The sequence below is a fragment of the Heterodontus francisci genome, unplaced genomic scaffold (genome assembly GCF_036365525.1).
Source record: "Heterodontus francisci isolate sHetFra1 unplaced genomic scaffold, sHetFra1.hap1 HAP1_SCAFFOLD_102, whole genome shotgun sequence".
NCBI lineage: Eukaryota > Metazoa > Chordata > Chondrichthyes > Heterodontiformes > Heterodontidae > Heterodontus > Heterodontus francisci.
The window spans coordinates 1,726,854-1,747,375 of record NW_027140380.1 but is presented as its reverse complement, the minus strand read 5'-3'; the positions used below and the strand labels follow the sequence as shown (position 1 = coordinate 1,747,375).

The 20,522-nt window shown below is 46.6% G+C and overlaps 2 protein-coding genes and 1 pseudogene across 2 annotated transcripts; 1 reads left to right on the top strand and 2 right to left on the bottom strand.

Moving 5' to 3' along the window:
* The first annotated feature begins 1,082 nt into the window (after positions 1-1,082).
* On the top strand, positions 1,083-8,298 carry LOC137359404 (histone H2B-like; annotated as a pseudogene).
* Positions 8,299-8,813: 515 nt separating this feature from the next.
* LOC137359402 (histone H3-like) lies at positions 8,814-12,760 on the bottom strand. Its single transcript, XM_068025384.1, has 2 exons — positions 12,293-12,760; positions 8,814-9,029 (listed from the first exon to the last, which is right to left on the bottom strand). Exons 1-2 carry the CDS (start codon positions 12,722-12,724, stop codon positions 8,814-8,816), a joined length of 648 nt encoding a protein of 215 aa, XP_067881485.1. The 5' UTR covers positions 12,725-12,760.
* A 1,002-nt stretch (positions 12,761-13,762) lies between these two features.
* On the bottom strand, positions 13,763-14,110 carry LOC137359423 (histone H2B-like; the record flags this gene model as incomplete). The annotated part of the gene is made up of 1 exon (XM_068025403.1): positions 13,763-14,110. A coding segment is annotated over one exon (348 nt), but the record flags the coding sequence as incomplete, so codon positions are not given.
* Positions 14,111-20,522: the final 6,412 nt, after the last annotated feature.

Genomic DNA, 20,522 nt, shown 5'->3' with positions numbered 1-20,522 from the left:
GAACTGATGTCTCTGCTCTCTGTGAGTGATACTGTACTTACTGTGTGTGAGGAGCTGGCTGCACTTCCTCTTGTGTCGAGGAATCACGACATTTATTCTGCTTCCATCAAGTATTTGCCTGTAGAAAGGAAATGTATTTATTATAATTCAGGAAGAGATGTGGTAGAAGATACAAAAGTGACCAAAACAATTTTTCAATTAATAATCATTATGAACAATCACAAAGGAAACCCAGCAACACAAACAGAGTCAGTGTCTGATTCCACTGCAGTCCTGCAGCCCCCAGCTACTGCATACCAGGGGCTTTGGCCATTTTACAACAATTAAATGACATCCAGAAACAATCCACTGGGCCATGAATAGGACTGACCGACGGAGCAGGGACTTTTACACAGGTCAGATTTCCAGTTCCCGCTCCCATGGTCTAACCGTTCAAGCGAAACCAAACAGCCGCTGTTTAAAATGTGTCCTTCACACTTCTCACCTGGTGCCTATAATAGATTCTCTTTGTGTAACTCCCCACATCCCACTGTCCAATAAACAACTATGGGATTAGACTGGATTGCTGCCTTTGCATTGGTGTGGATACGATGGGCCAAATGGCCTAATTCTGTGCTGGAACTTTTTGATGTTTTTGTTTGGTGAATTCTTGCAGAAATCTGCACCTGCGCTCCCCTCCCCCATCTACCTGTCATGGGGCAGTGCAATGGTTAAAGAATGGAGGGTTTCATCAACTGGATGGTGACGTATATTTAATATAACAGTGACGTGCTGTCTACTACACCACAGAGCCATTCACAGACAAAGCCCAACCACCAGCTCCTTCTCACACACAGTCCGTACATTATCACACACACAGCGCAGAGACACAGACAGGTCATCAGTTCCACAGTCTCAGACAGCAGAAATCGTTCCAGAGACACATTTTCAATCCATCAATCAAACAGAGCAGGAGAGCCAGACGTTGTTTCCATGTCAACCCAACTCAGTACCACTGACAGGTAGATACATAAATCCCAGTCCAAATTCTCTCTCACTATCGAATTATCACTGTGTCAATCCCACAATATTGCAAGCGAATAATGGAAGGCTGGATTTCATCTATTTTAACGCAAGGCGTCTTACAAGTAAGGCAGATGAATTGAGGGCTAAAAACAAGAAATGCTCAAAATACTCAGCAGGTCTGGCAGCATCTGTGGAGAGAGAAGCAGAGTTACCATTTCAGGGCATTTGGGGCAGCACAGTGGTTAGCACCGCAGCCTCACAGCTCCAGCGACCCGGGTTCAATTCTGGGTGCTGCCTGTGTGGAGTTTGCAAGTTCTCCCTGTGTCTGCGTGGGTTTTCTCCGGGTGCTCCGGTTTCCTCCCACATGCCAAAGACTTGCAGGTTGATAGGTAAAATTGGCCATTATAAATTGCCCCTAGTATAGGTATGTGGTAGGGAAATATAGGGACAGGTGGGGATGTGGTAGGATTATGGAATTAGTGTAGGATTAGTATGGATGGGTGGTTGATGGTCGGCACAGACTCGGTGGGCCAAAGGGCCTGTTTCAGTGCTGTATCTCTAAATAAAAAAATAAAAGGTCAGTGACCCTTCTTCAGAACTCCGAAGATGAATTGAGGGCGTTGATTAACACATGGCAATATGATATTGCTATCACAGAAACATGGTTGAGGGAAGGGCAGGACTGACAGCTCAATATTCCAGGGTATAGAATCTTCAGGTGTGACAAGGACTGGAATGGGGGCAAGGGGAAGGGGGAGGGGGAGGGGGTGGGGTGAATGTCAAAGAGGAGGTGGCATTGCACTATTGACCAAGGAATCATTTACTACAGTAAGGAAGGATGATATATTAAAAGGTTCTTTAAATGAGGCCATATGGTTAGAACTTAAAAACAAAAATGGGGCAAGCACTTGTCTGGGAGTGTACTACAGGCCTCCAAACAGTCAGGTAGAGATAGAGGAGCAGATATGTAGGTAAATCTAAAAGGGGTGTAAAAATAATAGGGTAATAAGAGGGAATTTCAACTTCCCCAATATTAACTGGGATAGTCGTAGTGCAAAAGGTTAAAGGGGGTGGAATTCTGAAAGTGCATTCGGGAGAGCTTTTTGAGTAAGCACGTAGAGAGTCCTGCAAGAGAAAGTGGTACTGGACCTAATCTCGGGGAATGAAGCCGCACAAGTGGTAGAAGTGTCAGTGGGGGAGCATTTCATGGATAGTGACCATAACTCTAAGATTTAAGGCAGTTATGGAAAAGGACAAAAATGAACTGGAAATAAAGGTACTGTTTTGGGGGAAGGTCAATTTCAATATGATAAAACAGGATCTGGCCAAAGTGGACTGGGAGCAGCTACTTCTAGGAAAGTCTACATCAGACCAGCGGGAGTCATTTATAAAGGAGATAGTGAGAGTTCAGGGCCCACATGTTCCCGTAAAGATGAAGGGGAGGACCAACAAGTTTAGGGAACCCTGAATGTCAAGGGATATCAAGGATTGAATAAGGAAAAAAAAAAGGCTTATGGCAGATTCAGAGGGCTGAAAACAGCAAAGGCCCTCGAGGAGTATAGAAAGTGCAGGTGGGGGTGGTTACATTAAAAAAAAAGTAATTAAGAGAGCGAAGAGGGGGCATGAAAAAACACTGGTGGGCAAGATAAAGGAAAATCCCAAGGCATTTTATAAGTATATTAAGGGCAAGAGGATAACCAGGGAAAGAGTAGGGCCCATTAGGGACCAACGTGGCAATCTGTATGTGGAGCCGGAGGATGTAAGCGAGGTTTTGGTTGGTTACTTTTCTTCTGTGTTCACTATGGAGAAGGACGATGTTGGTGTCGAGATCAGGGAGGGGGATTGTGATATACGTGAACAAATTAGCATTGAACGGGAGGAGGTGTTAGCGGTTTTAGCGGGCTCAAAAGTGGATAAATCATCAGGCCCAAATGAGATGTATTCCAGGCTGCTATGTGTGGAAAGGGAGGAGATTGCAGGGTCTCTGACACAAATTTTCAAATGCTCTCTGGCCACAGGAGAGGTGCCAGAGGACTGGAGGACGGTGAATGTGGTACCATTATTCAAGAAGGGGAGCAGGGATAAACCAGGTAATTACAGGCCAGTGAGTCTAACATCAGTGGTAAGAAAACTATTGGGAAAAAATTCTGAGGGACAGGATTAATCTCCACTTGGAGAGGCAGGGATCAATCAGGGATAGTCAGTATGGCTTTGTCAGGGGGAGATCGTGTCTAACAAATTTGATTGAATTTTGTGAGGTGGTGATTAGGCATGTAGATGAGGTTAAAGCAGTTGATGTAGTCTGCATGGACTTCAGTAAGGCTTTTGATAAGGTCCCACATGGGAGATTGGTCAAGAAGGTAAGAGTCCATGGGATCCAGAGCAATTTGGCAAATTGGATCCAAAATTGGCTTATTGGCAGGAGGCAGAGGGTGATGGTCGAGGGTTGTTTTTGCGATTGAAAGCCTGTGACCAGTGGTGTACGCAGGGATTGGTGCAGGGACCCTTGCTGTTTGCAGTGTACATTAATGATTTAGATGTGAATATAGGTGATATGATTAGTAAGTTCGCAGATGACATGAAAATTGGTGGGTGTCGTAAATAGTGAGGAGGAAAGCCTTGGATTACGGACGATATAGATGGGTTGGTAAGGTGGGCAGAGCAGTGGCAGATAAAATTTAATTCTGAGAAGTGTGAGGTGATGCATTTTGGGAGGACTAACAAGGCAAGAGAATATACAATAGATGAAAGGACCACAGGAAGTACAGAGGGACATTGGTATACTTGTCCATTGAACACCGAAGGCAGCAGCACAGGTGGAAAAGTTGGTTAGGAAGACATATGGGATAGTTGCCTTTATTAGCCGAGGCATAGAATATAAGAGCAGGGAGGTTATGATGGAGTTGTATAAAATGCTCGTTCGGCCACAGCTGGAGTACTGTGTACAGTTCTGGTCGCCACACTATGGGAAGGATGTGATTGCACTGGAGAGGTTGCAGAGGAGATTCACCAGGATGTTGCCTGAGCTGGAACATTTCAGCTGTGAAGAGAGACTGGATAGGCCATGGTTGTTTCCCTTAGAACAGAGAAGGCCGAGGGGGGACCTGATTGAGGTATAAAAAATTATGAATGGCATGGATACGGTAGATAGGAAGAAACTTTTTTTCCCTTAGCAGAGGTGTCAATAACCAGGGGGCATGGATTTAAGGTAAGGGGCAAGAGGTTGAGCGGGGAATTGAGGAAAAACCTTTTCTCCCAGAGAGGGGTTGGAATCTGGAACACACTGCTTGAAGGGGCGGTAGAGGCAGGAACCCTCACAACATTTAAGAATAATTTAGATAAGCACTTGAAATGCCATAGCATACAAGTCTACAGGCCAAGTGCTAGAAAATAGGATTAGAAAAGATAGGTGCTTGATGGCTGACATGGACACGATGGGCTGAAGGGCCTGTTTCTATGCTGTATAACTCTGACTCTATGACTAACCTCAGCTACAATTTAAATACATATAGAACTGGCACGTGGTTCCAGTTTCAAAGTTACAGAATTAACCTCAATAATGTACTCTGAGATTCAGGTTAAATACCAGCTAAATATTTACACGTTATGAGTTTAGAAGTTGCAGTATTAATTCCCATAATGTATTTATTTTTATTTAGAGATTCAGCATTGAAACAGGCCTATCGGCCCACCGGGTCTGTGCCGACCAACAACCACCCATTTATATTAATCCTACATTAATCCCATACTCCCTACCACATCCCCACCATTCTCCAACCACCGACCTACACTAGGGGAAATTTACAATGGCCAATTTACTGATCAACCTGCAAGTCTTTGGCTGTGGGAGGAAACCGGAGCACGCGGCGGAAACCCACGCGGTCACAGGGTGGACTTGCAAACTCCACACAGGCAGTACCCAGAACTGAACCCGGGTCACTGGAGCTGTGAGGCTGCGGTGCTAACCACTGCATCACCCACATTTGGACACTAGTCCATATCTCAACTGCATAATCAGATTGAGAGATTATGAAAAACAGTATAACCTAAGATACAAACTCAGATTCCAGTTTAAAACTTATCTGGATTGTGGAACTAAAAGATACAATATAAATTTGATTTGTCTAGTGAGCTATAAGTTTTCTACCAGTCCAAAAACCACATATAGTGTCAGATGGAAGATACTGTACAGTTCCAGATGTATAGGGTCATTTTACATGCAAGTCCAAAATTCTCACTGTCCGACTGAATGACACTGATCAAATTGCTTCGTACAGTCTGAGTTACACTTGCACACCAATCCGGTATTAGATTGTGGGATACATTATCTTTCACTATTGTGTTCACAGTGACAGATATTTAATACTAGGCAAAACCTCAAACGTATTATCTGCTTAAAACCGACCACATCAGTGGCCTGTTGCTGTGCTGACATTTTATGTAGAATGAATCCAGACTTGCAAACAGTCCCAGGGACAGAAGATTATATAATGAATCCCATACTCATACAGAGTACCAGACACTGCCAGATAGAGAGTGATGCTGAAACACATGCTCAGTGCCAGGTGCTGAAAGGCATCGGTTGATGACTGCACTCACTCACAATTCCTCAGCCTGAGTCATCTAAAGCAATCTAACACACAAATAGTAGCACTGAGAGATTGAGAAAGAGTCCAAAACTCACATGGAGCACTCGATGCTGACAGATACAAACTGAAGACTATACACACATGGATCTAGGATGAGCTAACTCACAGGAAACAGAGAGTGGGGATAAATTGGGCATTTTCATTTTCGCAATCTAACTAATGGAGTGCCACAGTGATCAGTGCTGGTGCCTCAACTATGTATGGTCTATATTAATAACTTACATGAAGCGATCAAGTGTATTGTTGCCAAATTTATGGATGTGACAAAGATCGATAGGAAAGAAAGTTATGAAGAGGATAAAGTGTCTGCAAAGAGATATAGATAGGTTAAGTCAATGGGCAAAAGTTTGGCAGCTGGAGTATAATGTGGGAAAATGTGAGGTTGTCTAATTTGGCAGGAAGAATAGAAAAAAAGAATAATACTTACATAGAGAGAGACTGCAGAATGCTGCTGCACCAAGGGATCTGGGTGCCAGGTACATGAATTACAAAAAGTTAGCATGAAGGTATAGCAAGTAATTAGGAAGGAAAATGGAATGTTGGCATTTTTAGCAAGGGGAATGGAGTATAAAAGTAGGGAAGTTTTACTATAACTGTCTAGGGCATTAGTGACAACCCAACTAAAGGACTCCATACAGTTTTGGTCTCCTTACTTAAGGAGGGATATACTTGCATTGGAATCAACTCAAATAAGGTTCACTAGGCTGATTTCTGTGATGAAGGATTGCCTTATGAGACAATGTTGAGCAGGTTGGGCCTATACCCACTGTAGTTAGAAGATTGAGAGGTGATCTTATTGAAACCTATAAGATTCTCAGTGGGCTGGACAGGTAGATGCTGAGAGGATGTTTCTCCTTGTGGGGGAATGTAGGGGCGAGAGTTTCAAGCTAAGTGGTCTTCCATTCAAGAAGGAGATGAAGAGGAATTTCTTCTCTCAGAGGGTTGTTCATCTTTGGAATTCTGTTCCCCAGAGGACTGTGGAGGCTGAGTCATTGAATCAAGGCTCTGTTCGACAAATTTTTGATCAACATGGGAATCAATGGTTGGGAATCAATGGTTATGGGCGCAGGCAGGAAGGTGAAATTAAGGTCACAATCAGAAGAGCCATGATCTTATCGAATGGCAGAGCAGGCTTGATGGGTCAAATGGCCTATTTCTGCTCCTATTTCGTATCTTATTATATTCTTACACACACGTGTACACACACACACACAACCAGTGTGTGGCAGATCCAGAATTCATCTCACTTTCATACACAATACCAGTGACTGAAAGGTACAGAATCAATCCCACAGATGCATACAGTACCACCGACAAGTACAGGATGAATCCCATGCTCACACACACCACTAGGTATTAAAAGATACATGTGATTCCCACTCGCACATGACAATATGAGACGGAGTTACAGAATGATTTCCACATTCACATAGAGCACCACTGACTGCTGATCAATTCATCCCACAATCTCACACACTTCCAGAGGTTGAGAGATACAAAATTAATCCCACACTCCGATGTAGTAGCAAAGACTGACACATACAAAATCAATCACAAACACTCCTACAGTACCACTGGCAGATTCAGTAACTGCCAAAATTACCAGAGACTGACAAATAAATCGTGAACTCCTACATATTGTGAGATGCTGACACAGATAGCTTGAATTCCACACATACAGAACCACTGACAGATTCAGAGTCAGTCCCAAATTCACGTACCATCCCAGAGACTGACAGATACAGAATGGATGTCATACTCAAACACAGTACCAGAGTCTGACAGATAGATAAGGAATCCATACAGCACCAGAGACCGAGAGCTACCGAATTACATAACATGTGCAAACACAGTACCACAGACTAAAAGCAGTGGAATTAATTGCACATTCACATGCAATAGCAGAGACACAACGACAGAGAATCATCAATAAGTGTCCTCCCACCAACAGCCAGGACATTTCCAGGGAGCTGTACACAGGGACCGGCTCTTTCAATATCAACTGGGGCCGGAGGATCTTCGTGAAATATCCTTCCTGATTGCAGGAAGGGTGTTTGTGAATGGTTGCAAATGTTTATTCTGATTGGATGGGGAAAAACACCAATTAGAGAATTACAGTTAAAAAACCTTTATGACATCACTCCCAATCACCCAATCACAATCTTTACTTTCCCCCCATCCCTCATTAGCATAGAGCTGTGGGATTGTCTATTTAATCCGCACTCGGAAGGGGTTTGGTTTATTTCTGTGTCTGAAATTGAATCTGAAGATGCCTGAAAAGAAGAAAGCAGCTCCGAAGAAGGGCGCCAAGAAAGCCTTAAATAAACCGTCAGCAAAGGGCGGCAAGAAGTGGAGAAAGTCGAGGAAGGAGAGTTACTCCATCTACATCTACAAAGTGATGAAGCAGGTTCACCCCGACACCGGCATCTCCTCCAAGGCGATGAGCATCATGAACTCGTTTGTGAACGATATTTTCGAGCGCATCGCGGGTGAGGCTTCCCGCCTGGCCCATTACAACAAGCGCAGCACCATCAGCTCCCAGGAGATCCAGACCGCCGTGCGCCTGCTGCTGCCCGGGGAGCTGGCCTAGCACGCCGTGTCGGAAGGGACAAAGGCGGTGACCAAGTACACCAGCTCCAAGTAAAACTGCACAATGGACTGAAAAACAGATCAAACACAAAGACTCTTTTAAGAGCCACCCACAATCTCTCTGAAAAAGCTGCATCCGAACATCTCTATTAAATTATTTTAAAACAATGTATAACATAATAACGTTCCCACTGCTGTACCTGTGTCTTCTGTCCCATAAACTGTACACGGACACATAATCCGCTCATCCGCCTTCGCTTTTTTTGCTAAAAGCTGTTATTATTGCACAGCTCCTCAATGACTGCATTAACAGCTGTTTTTAGCTGTAAAGGTCAGACCTTAGTCCCTTCACTCTATTCCTGAAATGTGAACTGATTCATCGTTTTATTCACAGCAACTCGCCGGAACAGGAACAGAGCAGATTGAGCAGATCCGGCTTCCTCTTTTCAGAGAAGGACACTGGGCTCTGATTGAAGACTAAACTGAGTGTTTTCCTTCAGGGAAATGCTATGAACAGGGATTTATTCCCAACTGGAACAGTTTGTACACGATTGTAGAATGAACCACAATTTACACAACATTTTTAAACCGCGCTTGTGATTGGTGGCGGAAAGAATTGAATAAAACAAAAAAAAGAGAAGGGATTTGAAATCTTTGACTAAGGGTGACATTTATTTTAATCCGCTCTTTTCCGAGAATGAAATTGGCGGGCTTTGTGAAATTGACAAATTCTCTGCTTCTGGTAGTGTGGCGGGTAAATCCCGCCCTCTTCCGTTTGTCAGTGTCCTGATTGGTGAAGAATATAGGCAAATGAGGTGAATTAAGTACCGACCAATGAGATGAGTTCTCAGTCTATAAGTACAGTAAATGCTGCGGAAAATAACCATTCTTCGTCAAGGTATTTGTGAGATTGTTGATATCGCACACCTACATGATGGACGTGCTTTCCAAAATGGGGTTTGGGGAGGGAATCTGCAATTGGATCCAACTGCTCTACACAAACATCAGTAGCGCAGTGTCAATCAACGGGTGGGAATCTGAAAGTTTCCCGATCAAATCTGGAGTCAGACAGGGCTGTCCTCTGTCCCCGGTCTTATTTGTTTGCTGTATTGAACCCTTTGCTGAGTCTATTAGGAAGGATGCGAGCATAAGAGGGGTGACAATCCCAGGCAGCGGAGGCACTCAGGTCAAAACCTCCCTGTACATGGATGACGTCGCCGTCTTCTGCTCGGATCCGCTGTCCGTGTGCAGACTGATGAGCATCTGCGACCAGTTCGAACTGGCCTCGGGAGCCAAAGTTAACCACGGCAAGAGCGAGGCCATGTTCCTTGGGAACTGGGCTGACCGATCCTTTGTCCCCTTCACCGTCAGGTCAGATTACCTGAAGGTGCTGGGGATATGGTTCGGAAGGGCCGGGGCGTGCACCAAAGCATGGGAGGAGCGAGTAGCCAAGGTACGACAAAAGTTGGGCATGTGGGGGCAGCGATCTCTCTCCATTGTGGGTAAGAACCTGGTCATCAGGTGCGAGGCGCTCACGTTGTTGCTCTACGTGGCGCAGGTCTGGCCCATACCCTACTCCTGCGCCGTGGCAGTCACCCGAGCCATTTTCCGCTTCGTCTGGGGATCTAAAATGGACCGGGTCCAGAGGGACACGATGTTCAAATCTCTGGACATGGGCGGGAAAAATGTACCCAACGTGGCCCTCATCCTGATGACCACCTTCGTGTGCGGCTGCATCAAGCTATGTGTAGATCCCCAGTACGCAAACTCCAAGTGTCACTACGTGCTGAGGTTCTATCTGTCCCCGGTGTTGCGAAGGATGGGCCTGGTCACATTGCCGCGGAACGCACCATGCAGTTGGGCGGCGCCGTACCACCTATCCTTCGTGGAGCAGTTTCTGCGGAAAAACACCTTTGACCACCGGTCCATCAGGCAGTGGTCTGCACGGAATGTCCTCAAGGCCCTACGGGAAAAGGAAACTGTGGATCCTGTCGGATGGTTCCCCGAGCAGACCGTCAAAGTCATTTGGCGGAATGCCTCATCACCAGAACTTTCAAACAAGCACCAAGACGTAGCTTGGCTGGTGGTGAGAAGGGCCCTCCCCGTCAGATCCTTCATGCACACCCGAAGTCTCGCCCCCTCCGCAGAGTGCCCCCGCGTTGGCTGTGGTGGGGAAGAGACGGTCGCCCACCTCCTCCTGGAATGTGCCTTTGCAAAGCAGGTGTGGAAAGAGATGCAGTGGTTTTTGTCAAGGTTCATCCCAAGCAGCTCTGTCACACAGGAGTCTGTGCTCTCCGGGCTGTTCCCAGGGACGCACACTGAGACAAACATCAACTGCTGCTGGAGGACTATCAATTCGGTGAAAGACGCCCTTTGGTCTGCCCGAAACTTGCTGGTCTTCCAGCGCAAAGAGTTGTCCACCACTGAATGTTGCAGACTGGCACATTCCAAGGTCCAGGACTACGTGCTGAGGGACGACCTAAAGCTTGGGGCAGCCGCAGCAAAGGCTCAATGGGGAAAGACCACAGTGTAAGGTTCCCCCACCAAGCTGGACTGAGGGGCTGGAACCATGGGAAGCCCCTCGAACTGTATCGTTAATATTCTCAATTGCTGTAAATGTAAAACTGTAATTGACATGACAATTGTGAAACGGAAGGGTTGGGAAGAAACTCATGACATTATTGAAAGAAACTGATCTCTTTTGCAATGTTTGTATTTTTTGGTGCTATTTGGAAACTGTTTGGCAATGTAATTTTTACACATTTTTATGAATAAAGTATATTATGGAAATTAAAAAAAAAAGGAAGAGTAAAGACCAGCGGGAAAGCTCGGGCCAAGGCCAAGTCTCGCTCCTCCCGGGCTGGACTGCAGTTCCCAGTGGGCCGTGTTCACAGACTCCTGAGAAAGGGTAACTATGCTGAGCGTGTGGGTGCCGGAGCCCCGGTCTATCTGGCTGCTGTGCTCGAGTATCTGACCGCTGAAATCCTCGAGCTGGCCGGGAACGCGGCCCGGGACAACAAGAAGAGCCGCATCATCCCCAGACACCTGCAGCTGGCCGTCCGCAACGACGAGGAGCTCAACAAGCTGCTGGGAGGAGTGACCATCGCTCAGGGTGGGGTGCTGCCTAATATCCAGGCCGTGCTGCTGCCCAAGAAAACCAGTGCTCAGAGCTCCCAGAAAAAGTAAAGCGGCCAAAATATCATCTAATAAACCAAAGGCTCTTTTCAGAGCCACCCACAGTCTCTGTGAAAGGGCTGGTTACTGTCAGGAGGGAATCAGAGATGGAGTTATTGTAACAGTGGATTGACCTGTTTCGCATGCAGACAGTTTGAATTCTGTTTTTTCTCTCTCTCCGGCTTCTCAATGAGAATTTGCTCCCGGAGCAGAGTCAATGCAGGAAGAGGCCATTCTCGGGCTGTATGTTTCTCTCCTAACCTGATCTGTTCAGACCGCACTGTTCCCAGAGGACGGAATCTGAGAGTTGCTCACACACGGGAGCTGAGTCCATTGCAGCGCTTTAATATGTGCCTTCCCCCCCGGCCCTCCCTATTCTCCGGACACAAAGCTGTCTACTCCCCCGGCGGCGGGAGAGTCGGGGATTCTCTCCCCGCAGTGTCAGGGTTTGCAACCCCGGGGAACTGGCGGTTCGAGTCAGTGTGACCGAGCTGCCTTACATGTCCTGTGTACCGATCTCCAAGGGATTCAACTATTAGCGAACTCATTGGGTAATGTTTGTAAATAACCCTCATGTGAACGGAGCTGGCTCCATTAATGCCTTCCAAATAAAACTGGGATCCATTTCTTTTCCCCAAATGTCAGCTAACGGATCCCAGGAGCAGGGTTGAGATTGTGCTGAACAGCAATGAGTCTCCGGGAATGCTGCTTTCTAAATTCCAGATCAGCTCTCAGTCCGACAGGCCTTTCGGGAAAGTGATGTGACAAAACAGAAACCATGTGACCGCCCCTCCAATCTAATGTGTTTGATGATGAACAGAGATGGAAGCTCTTTCCTTTGCTGATTTGGTGGCTCTGAAAAGAGCCCTTGTTACACTTGTTACTGAAGCCGGGTTTTCGGCGCGTTCCCCGCGGATGTGGCGGGCCAGCTGGATATCTTTGGGCATGATGGTGACTCGCTTGGCGTGGATGGCGCACAGGTTGGTGTCCTCAAAGAGCCCCACCAGGTAAGCCTCGCTGGCCTCCTGCAGGGCCATGACGGCCGAGCTCTGGAAGCGCAGGTCTGTCTTGAAGTCCTGAGCGATCTCTCTGACCAGGCGCTGGAAGGGCAGTTTGCGGATGAGGAGCTCAGTGGATTTCTGGTAGCGGCGGATCTCCCTCAGAGCCAAAGTGCCGGGTCTGTAGCGATGAGGCTTCTTTACTCCACCCGTGGCTGGAGTGCTCTTCCGGGCCGCTTTGGTAGCCAGCTGTTTGCGAGGAGCTTTCCCTCCGGTCGATTTACGCGCTGTCTGCTTTGTCCGGGCCATTTTCTCAACGGATTCTGCACAATCTGAGACACACAGACTGTTAATACTGAATCTGCTGCACATCCGCCTTTTTAAACTCTGTGAGGAACCGCCCTGAGCAGTAATTGGCTGGAACCCGACGCCCAGTCAGTTTAAACCAAACCCCGATAATAAACAGAAACACAGGAAGCTATTGCCTCCGATTGGTCGATTATTACTGATTACTCAATTTTTAAAAAACCGCCAATATCAGTGCCGGAAACAACGGTTTTGACAAAGGAGAAATTTGCTTTAATTCATCTTATGAACATGATCAGAACATTTCAATGATATTTGTCAGCAAAGATCTTTTACAGCAAAGATTTTAAACTCTTTCTCTTGTATTATTCCACACATTGTCACAAGTTCCAGATACACTTTTCCAATCTGGTATCTATTCGGGTTTATTCTCAGTCCTTTTTGAAACAGTCTGTAAGCGGCGGCAGAAAGTCTCTTTCACAGCATTCTGCAAACGGATACATTTCAGGTCAATCTTTGTCAAGATACCGAATCACTGATTCTAGATTGAACCTATTTGTGGGAGACAAAAGCGGAGAGAAAGTGTTTTATTGTCAGGAGTTGAAATGTGAGACTGAGGTTTCCGACAACAGCGGGGTTTCCAGATAATGTACTGATTAATTATTGAGGCCAAGCTTGAACAAGGGAAACAAGTGACTGAGAACTGATCTGTCAGCTTTTATTAGCGGAATACAGGAAAGGGGCCGAATATGAACGCGTCTGAAATCAAAGCGCACTTGCGGTCAGTGGTCAGCAATTAATTTACACGGCATCATTAAGTAGAGACACAAAGATCTCACAGACAGTGAAAGTGAATCACCCAAATATACCTGGGATAAAACAGAGATCACAAAGGCAATTAGAAAGTTCCAGACCTTTCATATATAAGAAACAAAACAAATCGATACCATAGAGATGAAGTTGTAGCTTTTTCAGAGAGATTGTGGGTGGCTCTTAAAAGAGCCGTTGTGTTTGGGATGTTTTTCAGTCCATTGTGCAGTTTTACTTGGAGCTGGTGTACTTGGTCACCGCCTTTGTCCCTTCCGACACGGCGTGCTTGGCCAGCTCCCCGGGCAGCAGCAGGCGCACGGCGGTCTGGATCTCCCGGGAGCTGATGGTTCTGCGCTTGTTGCAATGGGCCAGGCGGGAAGCCTCACCCGCGATGCGCCCGAAAATATCGTTCACAAACGAGTTCATGATGCTCATGGCCTTGGAGGAGATGCCGGTGTCGGGGTGAACCTGCTTCATCACTTTGTAGATGTAGATGGAGTAACTCTCCTTCCTCGACTTTCTCCGCCTCTTGCCGCCCTTTGCTGATGGTTTACTTAAGGTTTTCTTGGCGCCCTTCTTAGGAGCTGCTTTCTTCTTTCTTTTTTCCAAAATATACTTTATTCATAAAAATCTGTAAAAATTACATTGCCAAACAGTTTCCAAACAGCACCAAAAAATACAAACATTGCAAGGGAGATCAGTTTCCTTCAATACTGTCATGAGTTTCTTCCCAACCCTTCTGTTTCACAATTGTCATGTCAATTACAGTTTTACATTTACAGCAATTGAGAATATTAACGATACAGTTCGAGTGGTTTCCCATTGATCCAGCCCCTCAGTCCAGCTTGGTGGGGGAACCTTACACTGTGGTCTTTCCCCATTGAGCCTTTGCTGCGGCTGCCCCAAGCTTTAGTGCGTCCCTCAGCACGTAGTCCTGGACCTTGGAATGTGCCAGTCTGCAACATTCGGTGGTGGACAACACTTTGCGCTGGAAGACCAGCAAGTTTCGGGCAGACCAAAGGGCGTCTTTCACCGAATTGATAGTCCTCCAGCAGCAGATGATGTTTGTCTCGGTGTGCGTCCCTGGGAACAGCCCGGAGAGCACAGACTCCTGTGTTACAGAGCTGCTTGGGATGAACCTTGACAAAAACCACTGCATCTCTTTCCACACCTGCTTTGCAAAGGCACATTCCATGAGGAGGTGGGCGACCGTCTCTTCCCCACCACAGCCAACGCGGGGGCACTCTGCGGAGGGGGCGAGACTTCGGGTGTGCATGAAGGATCTGACGGGGAGGGCCCTTCTCACCACCAGCCAAGCTACGTCTTGGTGCTTGTTTGAAAGTTCTGGTGATGAGGCATTCCGCCAAATGACTTTGACGGTCTGCTCGGGGAACCATCCGACAGGATCTACCGTTTCCTTTTCCCGTAGGGCCTTGAGGACATTCCGTGCAGACCACTGCCTGATGGACCGGTGGTCAAAGGTGTTTTTCCGCAGAAACTGCTCCACGAAGGATAGGTGGTACGGCGCCGCCCAACTGCATGGTGCGTTCCGCGGCAATGTGACCAGGCCCATCCTTCGCAACACCGGGGACAGATAGAACCTCAGCACGTAGTGACACTTGGAGTTTGCGTACTGGGGATATACACACAGCTTGATGCAGCCGCACACGAAGGTGGTCATCAGGATGAGGGCCACGTTGGGTACATTTTTCCCGCCCTTGTCCAGAGATTTGAACATCGTGTCCCTCCGGACCCGGTCCATTTTAGATCCCCAGACGAAGCGGAAAATGGCTCGGGTGACTGCCACGGCGCAGGAGTGGGGTATAGGCCAGACCTGCGCCATGTAGAGCAACAACGTGAGCGCCTCGCACCTGATGACCAGGTTCTTACCCACAATGGAGAGAGATCGCTGCCCCCACATGCTCAACGTTTGTCGTACCTTGGCTACTCGCTCCTCCCATGTTTTGGTGCACGCCCCGGCCCTTCCGAACCATATCCCCAGCACCTTCAGGTAATCTGACCTGACGGTGAAGGGGACAAAGGATCGGTCAGCCCAGTTGCCAAAGAACATGGCCTCGCTCTTGCCGTGGTTAACTTTGGCTCCCGAGGCCAGTTCGAACTGGTCGCAGATGCTCATTAGTCTGCGCACGGACAGCGGATCCGAGCAGAAAACGGCGACGTCATCCATGTACAGGGAGGTTTTGACCTGAGTGCCTCCGCTGCCTGGGATTGTCACCCCTCTTATGCTCGCATCCTTCCTCATCGACTCAGCAAAGTGTTCAACACAGCAAACAAACTAGACCGGGGACAGAGGACAGCCCTGTCTGACTCCAGATTTGATCGGGAAACTTTCAGATTCCCACCCGTTGATTGAGACTGCGCTACTGATGTTTGTGTAGAGCTTTCTTCTTCTCCTCAACCATCTTCAGTTCCAATTTCAGACACAGAAATAAACCAAACCCCTTCCGAGTGCGGATTAAATAGACAATCCCACAGCTCTATGCTATTGACGGATGGGGGAAAGTAAAGATTGTGATTGGGTGATTGGAAGTGATGTCACAAAGGTTTTATATTGTAATTCTCTAATTGGTGTCTTTCCCCATCCAATCAGATTAAAGATTTGCAACCAATCACAAACACCCTACCTGCAATCAGGAAGTATATTTCATAAAGACTCTCTCCAAACCCAGTTTTTATTGAAAGAGCCGCTGCCCGTGTAAACCTCCCTGGAAATGTCCTGGCTGTTGTTGGGAGGACACTTATGTGTCCTTGTGTCTCTGCTATTGTAGGTGAGTGTGCAGTTAATTCAATTATTTTACTCTCTTCTTTTGTGTTTGAGAGTGTTCTGTCATTCGGTAGCTCTCAGTGTCTGGTGCTGTATGGATTCATTCTGTATCTCTCATACTCTGGTACTGTGTGTGAGTTTGACATCCATTCTGTCTCTCAGTCTCTGGCAATGTGAGTGTGAGGAGATGAGGTGGAGTGTTGTGGCGAGGATGATAGAAAAGAGCATTGGTGTGGTGACACAGCCTTGCTTGAGCCCAGTTTATATTAGCATTGGTTCAGTGGTAGGGCTGTTGGGAAGGATTACAGCTTACATGTCCTCATGCAGTCATCGGAGGATGGTGACGAATTTCTCCAGGCAGCCAAATTTGAGGAGGACGTTCCATAATCCCTGCCAGTTGGTCGAGTCGTAGGCCTTTGTCAGGACAGAGAAGGCCATTTATAAAGGTTGCTGCTGCTCCCTACATTTTCTTGAAGTTGTCTTGCTGTGAAGATTATGTTCACTGTGTCTGTTGATGGACAGAATCCACATTGTGATTCCAGTAGGACGTCTTCAGCCACGGGGAGGAGGCAGTTGAGAAGGACTCTTGTGATGACCTTCCCTGTGGTGGACAGCAGGGATACCCCTCTGTAGTTAACACAGTCTGTCTTGTCACCTTTTTTTGAAGATGATCACAATTACGGCATCTCAGAGATCCCCTGTCATGCTCTCTTACTTCCAGATGAGAGAAATGAGACCATGTATTTGTGTCAAGAGTGCTTCTCTGCCGTATTTTAGAATTTCGGCGGGAATTCCATATACGCAAGCGGCCTTATGGATTTTTAGCTGTGAGTTTGCCTTTTCAGTCTCTGTCAGTCAGGAATTGTGCTGACAGCACGGTGGGTACCATGCATTGGAATGTAGTCAAGGACGGGGGCCCGTCATTTTACTTTTATTTTTAGTTCTTTTTTCTTTTTTACATATTTTACAATTTTCTTCCTTTTGTTCATTTCATTTCATTGTAGTTTGTTCAGTTTGCTTACCCACTGTTTTTTTTCATGTTTGTACTTGCTGCTGTTCAATCGTCAGTTCGTTAACACCCTATCTGTACTAATGCTTCGTCTTTCAACACACCATTAACATATTGTTTGCCTTTGCTCCATGACCTCTTGGTCAGCTATGTGGCCTTGTCCAATCTACTCCTTCTCCTTTGTTATCTCTTGCCCCACCCCCGACTTACTTGCTTATAACCTTTGACATTTCTAATATTTGCCAGTTCCGAAGAAGGGTCACTGACCTGAAACGTTAACTCTGCTTCTCTTTCCACAGATGCTGCAAGACCTGCTGGGAAACGATTTAACATATGTTGCCTCCAGTCCAGATGCAAGGCTATTCCAACCTCTGTCATCGAACTGCAGTATGCTGATGACGCTGGCATATGCACACCCTCAGAGGCCAAGCTTCAAACCCTTATCGATGCATTCACAGAGGCATATGAAATAATTGGCCTTAAGCTAAACCTCCAGAAGACAAAGGTCCTCTACCAACCTGCTCCCTGACACTGCCCCCCGACTATCAAGATCCACGGCGAACCACTGGACAATGTGGATCACTGTTCATACCTTGGGGGCCTCCTGTCACCAAGGACAGATATCGACAATGACACTCAGCATCACCTCCAGTGTGTCAGGGCAGATTTCAGTCATCTGAGGAAAAGAATGTTTGATGACAAAGACCTCAAATCAGACACCAAGCTCTTGGTTGACATGGCTGCAGTGTTACCTGCCCTCCTGTATGTGTCAGAAACATAGATACTGTACAGCAGACATCCCAAAACCCTGGAGAGATATCACCAGTGGTGCCTCCGCAAGATCCTGCAAATTCAGTTGCAGGACAGGCGCTCCAATATCAGTGTCCTCTCTCAGGCCAACATCCTCAGTAACCAGACACTGGTCATGGTGAGTCAGTTATGTTGGGCAGGCTACATTATCCGCATGCCCGACACCAGAGTCCCAAAACAAGCTTTCTACTCTGAGCTCCGTCAGGGCAAGAGGCTACAAGGAGGGCAGAGCAAACGTTACAAGAATTTCCTTTCAACACTCCCTGAAAAAACGTGACATCTGCACTGATTCATGGGCATCTCTTGCCTGAGACCACCCAAAATGGAGAAGAAGCATCCGCGAAGGTGCCAGCCAGTTCAAAATTCGTCGACATGCCCAGTAAGCAACCAAATGCAAACAGTGGAAGGAGTACTTGGAAATTGGAGAATCCCATTATCCCACCTCACCAAGCACCATCTGCCCCACCTGTGGCCGAGTGTCTGGATCCAGAATTGGACTATTCAGTTACCTAAGAACCCACAACCCTGGAGTGGAAGGAAGTCATCCTCCTTACCGAGGGATTGCCTAAGACGAAGTTTAGTGTGACATCCATTCTGCATCTGTCAGTCTCTGGTATTGAGTATGAGTGTGGGATTCATTCATTATCTGTCGGTATCTGGTACTGTGTTTGAGTGCAGTTTTCAGGCTGTATCTATTGGTATCTTGTGTGTGAGTTTTGTATTCATCTGTATCTTTTAGCCTCTAACACATTATTTGAGTTTTGCAGTTATTCTGAACTGACCCTTGGTAATGTATGTGTGTTTGAGGTTGTTGGTTTACCTGTTAATCTGTTGTACTGCACATGAGTGTGAGATTCATTCTGTATAACTCTATCTCTGTTCCTGTTATGTGTGTGTGATTCATTCTGTATGCTCCATCACTGGTATCACATATGTGTGTGGTATCAATTCCATTTCAGTCATCTCTGGTACTGTATGTGAGTGTTTATTTCATTCTGTAACGATCAGTCTCTGGCACTGTCTGCACGTTCTGGATCCATTTTGTAACGATCAGTCTCTCGCAGAGTGTGGATGTGGAATTAATTTTGTATCTCTCCATCTCTAGTGTCATGTGTAAATTTGGAATTCTTTCTGAATTGGTCATTGGCACTGGATCTGCCATTCTCTAGTACAGTTTGTGAATTTGGGATTCATTCTGTACCATTCACTCACTAGTACTTTGTGAAAGTGAACGATACATTCTGTATCTGCCAGCTTCTGGTAATGTGTGTGATTGTGGGATGAATTAATTAGCAGTCAGTGGTGCTCTATGTGAATGTGGAAATCATTCTGTAACTCAGTCTGATATTGTTCTGTGAGGGTGGGAATCACATGTATCTTTCAATTCCTGATGCTGTATGTGAGCATGGGATTCATTCTGTCCCTGTCGGTGGCACTGTATATAGCTGTGGGATTAATTCTGTACCTTTCAGTCTCTGGTATTTTGTACGAAAGTGGGATTAATTCTAGATCCGCCACACACTGGTTGAGTGTGTGTGTAAGAAGATAATAAGAGACAAAATAGGAACAGGAGAAGGCCATTTGGCCCATCGAGCCTGCTGCGCCATTCAGTAAGATCATAGCTGTTCTGATTGTGGCCTTAATTCCACTTTCCTGCCTGCGCCCATGACCATTGACTCCCTTGTAGGTCAAAAATCTATCTATCACAGCCTTGAATATATTCAATGACCCAGCCTCCACAATCCTCTGGAGAGCAGAATTCCAAAGATGAACAACCCTCTGAGAGAAGAAATTCCTCCTCATCTCCTTCTTGAATGGGAGACCACTTATCTTGAAACTGTGGCCCTTAATTCTACATTCCCCACAAGGAGAAACATCCTCTCAGCATCTACCTGTCCAGCAACTGAGAATCTTATAGGTTTCAAAAAGATCACCTCTCAATCTTCTAAACTCCAGTGAGTTTTGGCCCAACCTGCTCAACCTTTTCACATAAGATGGCACAGTAGCGGCGCAGTGGCCCAACCTGCTCAACCTTTTCACATAAGACGGCACAGCGGCATATAGGGCGGCACAGTGGTGCAGTGGTTAGCACCGCAGCCTCACAGTTCCAGGGACCAGGGTTCAATTCTGGGTACTGCCTGTGTGGAGTTTGCAAGTTCTCCCTGTGTCTGCGTGGGTTTCCTCCCACATGCCAAAGACTTGCAGGTTGATAGGTAAATTGGCCGTTAAAAATTGCCCCTTGTATAGGTATGTGGTAGGGAAATATAGGGACAGGTGGGGATGTGGTAGGAATATGGAATTAGTGTAGGATTAGTATGGATGGGTGGTTGATGGTCGGCACAGACTCGGTGGGCCGAAGGGCCTGTTTCAGTGCTGTATCTCTAAAC

Coding starts and splice junctions, on each gene's coding strand:
- LOC137359402 (XM_068025384.1), bottom strand. CDS start 12,724: ATGGCCCGGACAAAGCAGACAGCGCGTAAATCGACCGGAGGGAAAGCT. Junction 9,030..12,292: donor ACCCGGCTTCAGTAACAAGT/GTAACAAGGGCT, acceptor TTCACCAATCAG/GACACTGACAAACGGAAGAG.